The 14,491-nt window shown below is 53.8% G+C and overlaps 1 protein-coding gene across 3 annotated transcripts in view; it reads right to left on the reverse strand.

Moving 5' to 3' along the window:
- Positions 1-969: 969 nt before the first annotated feature.
- The window catches only part of AK4 (adenylate kinase 4), a 17,196-nt gene continuing 3,674 nt past the window's right edge, over positions 970-14,491 (reverse strand). For 2 of the 3 annotated variants that reach the window (XM_014937691.1, XM_014937703.1), the window contains 4 exons: positions 7,026-7,145; positions 4,329-4,501; positions 3,333-3,451; positions 970-2,283 (listed from right to left, as the gene is read on the reverse strand). In XM_014937691.1, coding sequence (XP_014793177.1) covers positions 2,169-2,283; positions 3,333-3,451; positions 4,329-4,501; positions 7,026-7,145 — 527 coding nt within the window. In that variant the 3' untranslated portion in view covers positions 970-2,168. The remainder of the gene's footprint in view (positions 2,284-3,332; positions 3,452-4,328; positions 4,502-7,025; positions 7,146-14,491) is intronic. The other variant, XR_001411448.1, reaches the window with a different exon arrangement.

Consider the following 14,491-nt stretch of genomic DNA (forward strand, 5'->3'; position numbering starts at 1 on the left):
CAAAAATGTCTGTCCTGCTGCTGGGTGATGCACCAGGAGGCATTTTGCAGAGGGGAAGGATGAGACACAAGAGCTCGGCGAGGAAAAGCAGGGAGCAGCCCACCCTGCCCAGCACTCAGCCCTGGTAGAGCCACCCACCACGGCCGGGCTGCTTTTAAAGCCTAAAAAACTCCTCCCTCCCCTCCTCCATCATCTGCTCCCCTCCTGCCCAACACTGTTAGTAAGAAAAGAGCGCTCACATTTTGGCTGTTTCCAGATTTGTGTTCAAAAACGGCCCAGACCTCTGTCCGAGGGTCATGGGAAAATCCCAAACCTTTCTTAAACAGGATTTCATTGCAGGGTGGAAGATTTGCCTCCTCCCAGGCCAGGAGCTCCAAGAGGAGGGGGGGAGGGATGGAAAGGCCCCCGAGGACAGCAGTGAAACCCAAAGGTCCCTCTGCTCCCACCCTGGGAATGTCCCACCCAGGCGGGATGAGGAGCCCTCTCCTGCTGCCGCAAACACCCAGTGGCTCCTGGCTCCGTTATCAGGAGAGTACCAGGGAAAAACTGCCTCCAAGGGAGAGTGCAGACACCGGGGGCTCCTCTGATAATGCAAGGATGCGGGTGGCTCTGCAGGGATAAAAGATTCCCAGGGATGTGCTGAAGTTTCAGGCATGGAGCCCGTGCATCCCTGAAAACGTCAGCCGGCTCCCCCATCCCCTGCCACGGCGCCGCTCTCCGAGCAAAAATACAAACAGTGACATTTCAGCAGCAGAAGCTTGCCCAGGCTGCTCTAATTAATCAAACAGGGGTCGGGGAGTGACAGCTTCTCTGCCCTCCTGCTGAGCCACCCATGGCAGCCCGCAGCACCCTCCGCGAACGCCGGCAGCCTCCTGCACAGCTCCCAAAAGTCAATGCTAAACTTCAGCGCTTTTTTCTTTTTCCAAACTTTTAAAAATACACATCTTGCTTTTTTTTTTTTTTTTTTTCCCCTTAAATATATATTCTATAAAATAAGGCAACTCGTGGAGACATAAAGAACGTCCCCATTGCTTAGGTACTGCATCCTACCACCAAAGAGGGGTTACAGTACTTCCAGTTGAGAAAAGCCACCCCACCCAGACACAAAGCTCCTGCGCAAGAAAAGAGGAGCGAGATGTGCAGAGGAAGCTGTAAATCTTGGGGAAATGCCTGAGGATGGCCCTCGGCAGCTCCTGCACGTGTCCCAGGGAAGGGAAGGCTCTGGTCCCTCCGGGGGTTCGTGGGGAGGGAGTCACTTCTGCTGGGGATGCTGGAGCCGCTTAGGGAACACCCCATCGCTGGGAGACCTCAGGGACAAAGGCAGCACAGAAGATGGAACGATTCGATTTCTCCCCAAAACCGAAGCAGACACTAAAAATACATCTTTGGGAGAAACTCTCATAAACAGGAGTGTATCTCGTAGTGTGAAAAGCGATAAACAAGGTAAGCACAAAGGAGCGTGGCTCATCCCTGGCACGGGTCCTGCTCGGTGTCACAGCAGCTCGTGAAAACGGCAGCGCTCTGTAACAGGGGTTTCATCTCTCTCTACGGAACAAGCACAAGAGCGTGTTTTACCTCCCAATATTTTCCCTCTTTCGTGTGTATTAATATCAGAAATGTGATCTTCCATGTTTCTGAGCTTTGGAGTGTAAATATTTTCCACGTTGCTCACCAATTCCCACTGGGCTAAGTCTCGCTTTTTAGAGCCTTATTTCTCTGATAAACAAATTTTATAGAAAATAATTTTTGTATTTCTTTTTTAAAAAAGAAACGACCTAGAGAGTAATCTGCAGTAAATGGTACTGTGGAGGAAAAGGATGGCACGTTGAAGGCTCAGAGACTGGGGTTTGTATGGGGGTAGCAGGGACACCATGGCAAGATGTGTAACCCTGGTATGATCATTACCCAGCTCTGTGTGTGTACTGGACCATAGGCAGGAATATTGTATAGCCTCAAGAGAGAAAAAAACCCCATCTTATTCTAGCAGATTTGACCTTACAAGCCAAGATCTTTTCACCCTGAAACTGGCTATAATGGTGTACCCATGGAGGTCACCCAGCACACCCAGGGAAGGGACTTGAGATACCGCACGATCACCTAATCTGAGCACAGCCCCAGAGAAACCAAATCCGTGACGGCGTTAACTCTTGGTCCTTGGCACAAGCTGTTTAGTTCTCCTCGTCCGAAAGAACGGGTGGGATCTTGCTGGAGAGCAGGGTGTACACGTACGGCCAGATCTTGTTGGTCTCCGTCCCCGAGAAGGAATGAAGGATGCCCCTGCTCCTGGAAGAGAGATGGGAGGAGAAGTCAGTACCGGGGGTATCTTCAGTCCCTCAGGATGGGGATATTTGCTGTGAGGTTGGCCATCGGAAGGACACAGCCTGGCCCATCCACAGCTGCACTCGCATGTGGATGAGCCAAACCCAGATAACCACGAATAATCACATTACTCAGGACAACAAGCTCACCCATGTCCCCCTGAAGGCCACTCACTCTCTAAAGCACTTTACAGAATCACAGAATAGTGAGGGTTGGAAGGGACCTGTGGAGATCATCTACTCCAACCCTCTGCCAAAGCAGGTCCACCCAGAGCAGGTTGGACAGGAACATGTCCAGGTGGGGTTTGAATGTCCCCAGAGAAGGAGACTCCACCATCTTCTTGGGCAGCCTCTTCCAGGGCTCTGCCACCCTCACAGGAAAGTTTTTCCTCATGTTGAGATGGAATTTCCCATGTTCCAGTTTGTGGCCGGTGCCCCTTGTCCTGTCCCGAGGCACCACTGAGAAGAGTCTGAGAAGACTCTTAACTGGTTGGGTTTCCTAGCGTTGATGGGCAGCACCTCTGGAAAGCAAAGAGGTTTCCCACCCTGCACAGCGGAGCTAGGGAGGAGAAAGGGTTTGCAAACACCTTCTGCCACAGCAAAAAAATCCCTCCCATTGACAGCACTAGCAAAGCCCTGTGTGGAGCCCAGCAAGACAAACAGGAGCTGTGAATTTCTTTCCATCAGCCTCCTCCCTCCAAACAGGGCCAGGGCCCAGCTGCAATGAAAGGCTTTGTGCTGCCGACCTCAGTGATCTGCCCCCAAAAAAACCTGTTGGGGGCCATGCTGGGGTTCCTTGGGCTGTTGGGATGGAGCCATGGGACTGGCTGGTGCAGCTGCAATGAAAGGCTTTGTGCTGCCGACCTCAGTGATCTGCCCCCAAAAAAACCTGTTGGGGGCCATGCTGGGGTTCCTTGGGCTGTTGGGATGGAGCCATGGGACTGGCTGGTGGAAAGTGCCCTCGTGGCTGTTTTTACAGACACTCTGTGATTTATTCACGTGGTCCCGACTCACTTGTACAGCTCTATTACTGGCTTTGCAGCATCTTTGTATTTTCTGAGCCTGGCGGCAACGGCCTCGGGTTTGTCGTCCTCGCGCTGGACCAGGGGCTCGCCCGTCAGGTCATCGACGCCCTGCAGGGAGGCAAACACCTTCAGGGGGGATGTAGCCCACCCTGCAGCTCCCTGCCAGGTCCCTCATCCCACTCCCCATCCATCGAGCATCCTCGGACGGCATTTAACACAAATCCCATTTTCCTAATTAACATTTAGCACAACTCCTTCAGGCTGGCTCCCGAGGGCAAAGCCCTCCGGCGCTCAGCGCTTACCACCTGGGATTTCCTCCCCAGAGCTTTTTTTTTAGCCATCTCAGCTCACGCAGAGGAAGGCTTCTCTGATCTTTTCCTTCTGTGGGTTGCTCCCCGGTGCTCTTAGAATCATAGAATCATAGAATCATTGAGGTTGGAAGAGACCCTTGGGATCATCGAGTCCAACCATCTACCCTACTCTACAAAGTCCTCCCCTACACCATATCCCTCAGCACTGCATCTAAACATCCCTTAAACACATCCAGGGATGGTGACTCAACCACCTCCCTGGGCAGCCTGTTCCAATGCCCGACCACTCTTTCAGTGAAAAATTCCTTCCTAATGTTCAATCTAAACCTCCCCTGTTGGAGCTTGAAGCCGTTCCCTCTCGTTCTATTGTTAATTACCTGTGAGAAGAGACCAGCTCCAACCTCTCTACAGTGTCCTTTCAAGTAGTTGTAGAGAGTGATGAGGTCTCCCCTCAGCCTCCTCTTCCTCATACTAAACAGCCCCAGCTCCTTCAGCCGCTCTGCATATGATTTGTCTTCTAGGCCCTTCACTAGTTTCGTTGCCCTCCTCTGCACTCACTCCAGCACCTCGATATCTCTCTTGTATTGAGGTGCCCAGAACTGGACACAATACTCGAGGTGTGGCCTCACCAGTGCCGAGTACAGGGGCATAATCACCTCCCTCTTGGCTCTTACCTGGACGTTGGGGGGGTTGAAGTCCATGTTGTACACCCTCCCGCTGGCCGGGTGGACCCAGCGGGCGCTCAGGCGATCCTTCAGCGTCTCGAAGGGTATGTTCAAGCTGATCACCAGGTCCAGCTCACATATCCTGTCCAGCGCCTCGGCTTGGCCCAGCGTCCGGGGGAAACCTGTGCAGGCACCACAACGGAAAGGGGCTGTCAGGAGAGGCAGGAAAGCAGCAGGGATGGAGGCAAAAACCACCTACCCCGCAGCCCCGGAGCTGCAAAACCACCGCGGCTCCTCGCTCTAGCACAAGCGGTGTGAAAGACAGGCATCCACCATATGGCTACAATAAAAAATAGCTCCTACAGCACCGACTCCTGAAATATAACACACAGACTCTTGTTTTCCTGCAAAGTCGTGTCTGCACAGGGGCTGGAGGCAAGTAAGAGGGCACAGGCAGATAAAAACAGGGATAAATGCTGGAATTATGTAGCAAAACCCGAAGGAAATTAAAAACTGCGCCCAGACGAGTAACACGCTGTGGGTTTACATGGAGGACATCAAGGATACTGTGATAAAATGGTTTGCACAGCCATGGCCCAGCTCTCTGAAATCCCTGTCCTCTGAAACCCCCATCCTCTGAAGGTATCAAGTGGGACCCCTTGTTCAGAAAAGGCAGTGAGTGGGTGGGAGCATCCACTCTTGCTGCCAGACCGCAACCAGGGGTGACTCTGAGCTGGTCCCCTCCCCAGTTCTCTCTGCTGATAATATCCTTTTTTTCACTTTTTCAACCTTTTTTTTTTTTTTTAACATCCATAAAAACCTCGGAGACTTCCCAGGCTTTTTGCAGAGTATTATTAGCCAAGAGCTTGCCAGGACATCAGCTCCCGAAATCCTCGTTACCAGCCCACGGATGGAATTGCTTCACCTTCACATCACCCTCAACATAAAGCCCTGATGGAATGGGAGCTGGTCCCCGGGCCAGGCTGCTGGGGGTTGTCGTACCACCATAAATCAACATCCCCAGCTGCAAGAACCCAGCTCAGAGCTTGTCGATGCAAACCCCCATCATGTGTTGAAATGCCAGGGTTTTAATACAATGAAATATGCACTTGGTTACGCAGCGCTGGTTGCTACAATATTGGTTAATCACTGTGCTTCCTGAAGAATTAAGTGGCATTATGGTAAGAATAATGGAATTTTAGTAGTGGGGATTCACAGGCATCTTCAAGGCAGCCTGAACCTAAAGGGCTTGAGGTCTCTGACATCCTCCCTGCAAGCCCAGTGAGCTACACTGCCAGATCCCCGGTGCCAATGCTGCCAGATCCCTGGTGCCCACTGGGGTGAGAAGAGGTTGGCCAGACTCTAAACCCCACCACAAACCACCCCTCCTCTGGGGCCACCCAGGCCCACATGGGGAAGAATCATAGAAGGGTTTAGGTTGGAAGGGATCCTTTAAAGGCCATCTAGTTCAACCCCCTGCAAAGAGCAGGGACATCTTCAACTAGATCAGGTTGCTCAGAGCCCTGTCCAACCTGGCCTCATCATAAAAATCATAAAAAAGAAGCATGGCTCCCATGATACTAATCCATGGATTTATTTCAGTTGTAAACTATTTTGTATTTTCCCTATCAGGAGCCTGAGAGCCCTCCAAAAGCCCAGGTCTGTTATAAATCAACTGGCTCAGTCTTAGCTACGTATTCACTGACTCTTTCAAAGAGCTCCAGCAGATTGGCCGGGGAGGGTTTCTCCCACAGCCACAGCCACACGTCCCATGTGTCACACTTGCCTGTGTCCAACATCACAAGTGAGTGTGACCCACCAAGCCCTGCCCCATCCCCTAACCAAGCCCTAAAGTGATTTCTGGAGCTGCCATGGGCACTTACAGAATCATAGAACAGTTAGAGTTGGAAGGGACCTTAAAGATCACCTTGTTCCAACCCCCTGCCCTGGGCAGGGACACCTCCCACCATCCCAGGTTGCCCCAAGCCCCCTCCAACCTGCCCTTGAACCCCTCCAGGGACGGGGCAGCCACAGCTTCTCGGGGCAACCTGGGCCAGGCTCTCACCCCCCTCACACCAAACAAGTTCTTCCTGAGTTGTCATCTACATCTCCCCTCTTTCAGTTTAAACCCTTCCCTCTCGTCTTGTCGCTCCCCTCCCTGATAAAGAGTCCCTCCTCACGTGGCAAGCCCACTTGCCAGCTCCCAGGCCACCAGCAGCAATGCACCAGGGCTGCTGACGTGCAGCTTCACCACCGAGGGCTGCAGGAGCTCCTGGCAAACCCTCTGTTGCTCCTCTCACCACTTGCCTTGCCAGTTTGCTCTCAGCGTCTTCTCTACCCGAACCTCAGGTGGCTTTCAGGCTTGGGATGAGTAGCTGCTCCACACGCATACGGAGGCGGAAAGAGGTTTTTCTTGGCTTGCCTCCAGCCCTGCTCTGCTCACTGTCTCTGCTTTATGAAACACCCATCTCCTTTCCCTTCCTTCCCTTTTTCCCGACATGTGCCAATGGCTCGGCTGGACACGCATGTGCCGCTGCTCCGGGCAGAGTGATGCAAAACCCACGGGCAGATGTCTTGTCCCACCACTCCTCCCACCACCAGCAAAGGCACCTTCTGCTTTTTCTCTCTCCTGGTGCTGCCAAACCATTAGCAGCAGAATAACGTTTTAAAGGGGGGCTGGAATTTTCCCATCCAGGGGGGACTCACCATCAAGCAGCCAGTGCTGCTCTCGCCGCTTCTCCAGCTCCGTCATCATCACGCGTGTGATGACGTGGTCCGGCACCAGAAGGCCTCGCTCAAGATACTGCTTTGCCAAGATGCCAACTTCTGTTCAAGAGAAAGGAGAAAAAAAAAAAAGGATGACATTTCCGCTTAAAAAAATATTGCTCCCCCTCAAATTCTGCCCATCCTCCCAAATTACTCATCCAGGAGCTTCTGAGCAGCATCCCTCTGCTCATAGCTGCTGCTCCTGGCAGCCGGGGACCACATGGTCCTTTTTGTGCTGTAGAAATGGAAATGCCTGAAATACTTGAGAGCAGGAAGACAGCGAGCACTGGCCAAGCCCTCACAGCCCCGTGAGCCAGCTGATGGCAGCAAGGGACACTGGCACTGTCTCTGCCACGCTGGACATGTGTACCACGTGCTACACCCAAAGCTCCACCAGTTATGAAGGTGGCACCACCTTTTTGTGCTGTAGAAATGGAAATGCCTGAAATACTTGAGAGCAGGAAGACAGCGAGCACTGGCCAAGCCCTCACAGCCCCGTGAGCCAGCTGATGGCAGCAAGGGACACTGGCACTGTCTCTGCCACGCTGGACATGTGTACCACGTGCTACACCCAAAGCTCCACCAGTTATGAAGGTGGCACCAGTGTGGTGCTACAAAGGGCTATGAAGATGAGGAGGGCACTAGAACATCTCTCTGATAAGGAAAGGCTGAGGGACTTGAGTCTTTTAGTCTGGAGAAGAGAAGGCTAAGGGGGGATCTGATCAACGCCTATAAATACTTAAAGGGTGGGTGTCACCACCTTTTTTCAGTGGTGCCCAGTGACAGGACGAGAGGTAATGGACACAAAGTTGAACATACAAAGTTCCATCTGAAGGAGGAACTTCTTTCCTGTGAGGGTGGCAGAGCCCTAGAAGAGGCTGCCCAGGGAGGTGGTGGAGTCTCCTTCTCTGGAGACATTCAAACCCCACCTGGACACGTTCCTGTGCAGGTCCTGGGTGGACCTGCTCTGGCAGGGGGCTGGAGGAGATGATCTCCAGAGGTCCTTTCCAACCCCACAGCATTCTGTGATTCTGTGGTTACAGATGATACTGCCATGGATATTAAACATCACAAAGACACTGGCCCAGCTGCGAGGGATGCAGCCAACCTCCGCGTCCCTCCAACGGCAGGACAGTCACCCCATCCTGGACCACAGACGTGGCCAACATCCCGCTGCCTGGCTCACTGCTTGATTTAAACCCACATTAGTACCAAATACAGGATGTTAATAATGCCTATTCCTATACGTGCTGAGCCACAGCTGCAAATTCTTGTGCCTTGGAGGAGGTTTCCAGCAAAGCCAGGAGGACAAATGATGCATTAGAGCAATGCCTGCAGATGCGGCAGCGTTTGGCCCATAGGTACAAAGTTTCCATCGTCGGGAAAAGCTGGCGTCATCATTTATAAACGATCTGAAGAAGTGGAAATTCACCGTTTTGCATGCGAGACGCGGCAGCAAACGGGCATCACCAGCGAGCTCCAGCGAAACCCAAACCTCAAAGTGTTTGTTAAATCGCTGCCGAAAGCAGGAGACGGCTTCCCCATCCAAAGGGCTTTAAGACTTCAGAGCCTCAACTTAAGATGCGCTCAGATAAGAAAATTATTTCCAAGATCAAACCCTTGAGAAGGTAATTGCAGTGTAACTGCAAGGTAAATACACCTCACCAGGCTCCTGCCTGGGTCTCCCCCGCATCACTCAGCTGGAGCCGACAGCGCTGGAGGAGAAGCCAGCGGAGGTTTCTGCACAGTTAATGGATCCACCATGTCTGGATCCACCAGCCTGGCATCACCCGGGCAGCCGCTGCCAGCAGCCAAGGTAATAAAGGTTATATTGTGCTTATATTTTCATTGCAGCTGGGGAAAACAGATGTTACTTCAAGGAGAGATGGAATAAATTCAGTTGCTCCCTACATTACAGTTTGCCTGTGATTTTCTTTTAGCCACTTGGAGACACAAAAAAGCTGTTTGGAAAATGCAAATATTCTTTGCCATTGCGTGTGACAAGTCCTGATCCTGCCACCCGGCCCTTTCCTCTTGGACCAGGGCCCGATTGACACCTCTTCTCTCTTCTGACAGCAGCTGAAATAGCACTTGTCACCAGAAATGAACAATTTTGCAATCAATTTTTGCAAGATTTTTGCTGAGGACAGCACAGTTTAGCCCTCCTAAAGTACGAGTCCCCTCTAAAAAAAGCCACAGGATCCTGCATTTGGAGGCAGGCTCCGGGTTTCCAGACTGCAGCAAGATGTCAGGCCAGGCAGGCACATGCATCTGGCCACGGGCTGAATTCCTGAGCTGCAGGAGGGATTTTTTTAATTTTTTTTTTGAGATATAGAGTTCCTGGAGAGGGTTCATCTGATCTAACGGGGCAGCCTGACACAGCCTGCACCGATTCCCTGGGGAGCACGGGGACGGGATGTGCACAGGGAACCTCACAGGCTCCCAAAATGGTCTGCGGACGATGCCTGGCAGGAAAGCAGGGCAGGTTTGGGGCTGCCAGCCCAGCCACGCTCCCCACTTGGAAACCTGCCTCCGAAATGGGACAGGCAGCGGGCACCGACTCATCAGCCTGCAGGGCTGAGTCACCACAGGGACAGGGGGACCATGGTGCCGTCCCCCTCCTGCCGCTCCATAAAGGCATTTCGGCTCACCCCGCTGAGCAGCTCTTTGCGTGGAGCCACGGTGCAGCGAGCAGAAAATACCTTTTCTTTGAATGACAAGTTTTTTTGTCGCTGCCCAGAGGTGGCCAGCACTGCTGGCAGCTCTCCTGCTTGGGGAAGCAAAGGACGTGGGGATGGAAATAATCCATGATGTCTTATGCAACCCGCACGGAGACCTGCTAGGGCATAAATATTATTGCATCCGCCTACATTTTTTAATATTTATTCACATGGTCCGTGCATCGCCTCAGGCTCGCAGGGAAGGCAGAGCTGCTCCCCGGGCAGAGCCTGGTGGCCGCAGAGGCTGGAGCTGCAGCAGAAGGTCCCACTGCCACCCCGAGGAGGGCTGGCCATCCCAGGGACCGGCTGCTGCTCGGCGGAGATGCTGGAGCCAGGCCTGGGGCTGCAAACCAAAAATACCCCCAGCTGCAATCGTGAAGTCTGGAAATAGGGGGAGGGCCCAGGGCTCTACATTGGGGAGGGTGCAGCTTTCCCACGCCCCCGGTCTGGCTGGATGGATCTCCTCTGCTCCGTGATGGATGACTCCTCTTGCCAGAGGTGCTGTTCCTCTGCGTGCGTCAGGGAGACACGGCAGCATGGGGGGCATGCAGCGGCACAGGGGGGCACCCACCAGCATGGGGATGCACAACACAGGCATGGGGTGCACGTCGCAACATGGGGTCAGGCACTGGTATGGGGGGGATTCACTATCTCAGGGGTCCACACACCAGTATGGGGTTGCTGACTGCTTCCACACAGCTACTGACCCTCCAGCATCTCCCTCCCTGCTCAGCCTCCTCCAAAGCACAGGTAGCACCACCACCCCTCCTCACACTGAGGAAGAACAGGCACGGTTCTTGCATGAAGGACCTACAGAGCTGCCTGGTCCCCTCACCCCTACAACACCAGGGATGCTCCAGAGCACAACATCCTCTGTCATTATAGCAGCCTTCCAGTGCCTAAAGGGGGCCTATAGGAGAGATAAGGAGGGACTCTTGATCAGGGAGTGGAGTCATAGGACAAGGGACAATGGTTTTAAACTGAAAGAGGGGAAATTAAGAGGAGATATTAGGAAGAACTTCTTTGCTGTGAAAGTGGTGAGAGCCTGGCCCAGGTTGCCCAGAGAAGCTGTGGCTGCCCCATCCCTGGAGGGGTTCAAGGGCAGGTTGGAGGGGACTTGGAGCAACCTGGTCTGGTGGTACATGTCCCTGTCCAGGGCAAGGGGACTGGGAACGAGGTGATCTTTAAAGTCCCTTCCAACCCAAACCATTCTATGACTCTATCCCTGCATCCCAGTCCTTCCCAAGCAGGGTGGAAGATGCCGGTCCCTGCCCAGCAGCTCCCTGCAGCTCCTGGTCCCCTCCACAGGAGGACTCGGGGCTCACCCCTACAGCGCTGCTCAGCACCTATGGAAGCACCAAAATCCCCATTGCTACAGCCAGAAGCAGAGAGGGGTTTTAAGCATCGCCCTGCAGTTCCTCCAGGTAGCAAGGGGCTCCTTAGCTGATACTCGTGCCGAGCTGGGCCGGCAGGGGCTCCCGGCAGCGCTGAGCTCCGTGCAAAACGGCCTCTTGACTCACACGCTTAATCCCATTAATCTAATGACCGTGGGTTTTAATCTGCCCTTTAACACACAGGACTCGAAGATCTCTGCGGCTTCCCCCACGCGACCCTGATCTGCAGCCGTCCTTCTTTATCAAAACACCACCGAGTTACAGTCCCGAGGGACGAGGCCATGAGCAACAAAACAGTCGCCCAGGACCAGGCAGGACGGGCTGGAGGAGAGGCTGTTCCCAAACACGGCCTCCAGACCCTGCTCGATAACCCTGGACCTTCTGCCCCACGGCGCAACCTTCTACAGGATTTTATTTAGGCTACAGCGAGGTGATCTGGAGTTAACGGAGAGGAGAACACCCCGGGTGGTTACCAGAGCACCGACCGCAGCTGACTGTACCAGGGCAGTTGGTTGTTGCACTGCAACAACCCCCGCCAGCCAGCACCAGACATCACCCCAGCTTTAGGACCTCTTTCCCAAAGAGAAAAGTGGGAAGAAGGACCACGAGACTTGGCCATGCACAGCCCACAGCCCCCTTGGCTCTTCTTTTGTGCTGTGGTGGACGCTAACAAATGAAATTTGTCACAAGGAGGGGACAAGAGCCACTTTTGTCTCCAACGAAGCCCATTAAAGGGAGCGGTGGACCAGCCACCAGACCCACGTGTCTCTCAGGGGATGTAGAACCTCAGCCAAAGCCACTTGGAAAAGAAATTGAGTTGTACTGCACATGAACTGCCGAGTCCTGCTAAGACCCCGGGATGCTGCCAACACCACAGACAACCCCCTGTGTACCGGGGCAAGTACTGGCCAAGTACTCACCACCCTCCAGCACTCCTGACTAGCACCAAAACCACAGCTTCTAAGTCTTCCAAGATCTTCAAAAGGCCCTCTTCCTACAGCAGAGCAGCCGCTCACTAAGCGAGACGCTAATTAACAGACAAATGTGGGGTAGTGGATGTACTCATAGGGTCACTGTAGCAAAACTTCCAACAATTCAGTGGCAGCCGTGCGTTCAGCTGCTTTGTCCAGAGGCAAACACAAGTCCTGGCTCCCCAAGACCACCGACACCGGGCACCTCGTGCTTCCTCTGGTGGCTGGAGTCCTCCGAGCCGGAACCACGCAGCCAGGGCTACTGTACAGCTTGAAAAGGCAAGCAGGAAAACCCCCTGTGCGTTGATGCCTGCCACCCTGGGATGGAGAACACTCTACATAAACACGGGATTGAGGGGTCCCTGTTTGTATGGAAGGGCCCCACCTCCCCAGAAACACGAAGCCGATGGCGCAGATGAAAAACTCCAGCAGAGAGTTGAGTTCCACCTGGCTTGCCCCGGAGCTGGCACACCGCAGCGCCGTCGTGTAACAGCTTGTCCAAAGCAAACAGCAAAACAAGAACAGCAAATAGCTGCAGCTCACTGAGAGCTGTAACCAGAGGCTGACTCAAAGGTGGGACCTGAGCGTCACACCAGCTCTACCAAACCAAGGCTGATTTACTTCTGAGTAATTTTATCCACATTCCTCAGTCTCGTTTCCTTCAGGAAACTGAATTAAGCCGATGCGATTTGGGAAAGACCTTCAGCTAATTCCCTTCACTGCCCCTTCTTCCTTCTCCTGTGTCCCCAGAGCAGCTCTGCAGTAAGAGTGTGAACTGAAATACCAAATCCAGGAAGAGCCACGTATTTAGACCGTGCAGGTTCCTGGGAGGACACGCAGCCCCACCCCACTGCCCCGATCCTGCACGCTGCACCTCTGCTGGCTTCACACCCAGGTGTTTTGTCCTTCTGCCAAAGCACTCAGTGGGATTTTCCTAATTTTGAGCCTCCCTCCAAAGGAAATATTATTGTCCTTTTTATTTATAAAAGGAAACCTGGATATTTTTAAAGGAGTGACCAGCCCAGGGCTGTGTGCAATGTCCCTGCCGGAGTGCGCAGCTCTCTAAAACTTTACCCTCCCTCCATTTTTTTTTTTGTTGCCCTTTCTAAAAAAGGGAAATCACTTCTGGGTTCTCTGGGCTTGTTTTGTATCGATGCCGTTTTACTGTTGCTCTGCCCGGTGAGTCAGCTTCCCCTCTGGGTCGCTTTTTCACACATTACCAGAGAGGAGAAGGAGTTACTGGAAAAAAAAATAAATATGCTGGGATTGCCTAAGGGCAGCGAGCTGGGGTGCAGCACGTCCGCTCTGGAGGGGGAGCATCTCACAGCAAAGACTGAAACCACAGCAAAGACTGAAGTTGTCTCAATGGCTCTGGACCTGGAGATGCCAAACACAGGATCGGAGGGGGAGCACCTCACAGCGCTGCCCGGGGTGCAAACACAGCAAAGACTGAAGTTGTCCCAATGGCTCTGGACCTGGAGATGCCAAACACAGGATGGGCTGGAGCAGAGAGCCCCCCCCCCCCGGCGAGCCTCCACCCCCCCACTGTCTGCAAGGGACACACACCAGCGCCCGGTGACACCCCGCTGTCCCTGCCGTGGGGGCTGGCACGGCACCTGGATGCAGCACCCCGACACCCACAGCAATTTTCCTGGCGGGGTTTCCCCCGTGGATGAAGGCACGTTCCCCGTCCGTCCGTCCCTCCCACCGTGGGTGTCGCACAGGCACAGCGTGCGCCACCGCCTCGGCCATCTGCCGTCCACCGCTTGGCAGTTTTTCCCCCGTTCCTGTACAGCCACCTGAGGCAGGGTGAAGTTATTAATAATAACACACGACCTGTGTCCCCAGATGCCGCCGTTAACCGCTGCTGCCTGAGCCGGAGGGTTATTTGGACCGGTTTCTCCGGGGCAGGGATGATACTATCACACACGCACGGCTCCCCAGGGGATCGGACCCCGCTTTTATGGGGCAGCTCGGTGAGCTCAGGCTGGGGGGAGAGGGCGATGAACGAGCGGTGCCGACCCCACAGAAAGAAAAAGACCTACAGCATAACCAGGGGTGGGTTTCCCCATCCTCATCCTCATCCTCATCCTCACCCCTTTCCCATCCTCACCACTATCCCCATCCCGATTCCCTTCCCTATCTCAACTCCCTATCCTCATCTTCTCCCCATCCTCATCCCCATCCCCTCCTCATCCCCATCTCCCCCTCACCCCTATCCTCATCCCATCCCCTCACCATCCTCATCTCCATCTCCCCCCCATCTCATCCCCTCTCCATCCTCATCCCCATCTCCCCCCTCACCCCTATCCTCATCCCAT

The sequence above is a fragment of the Calidris pugnax genome, unplaced genomic scaffold (genome assembly GCF_001431845.1).
Source record: "Calidris pugnax isolate Ruff unplaced genomic scaffold, ASM143184v1 scaffold29, whole genome shotgun sequence".
Taxonomy (NCBI): Eukaryota; Metazoa; Chordata; class Aves; order Charadriiformes; family Scolopacidae; genus Calidris; species Calidris pugnax.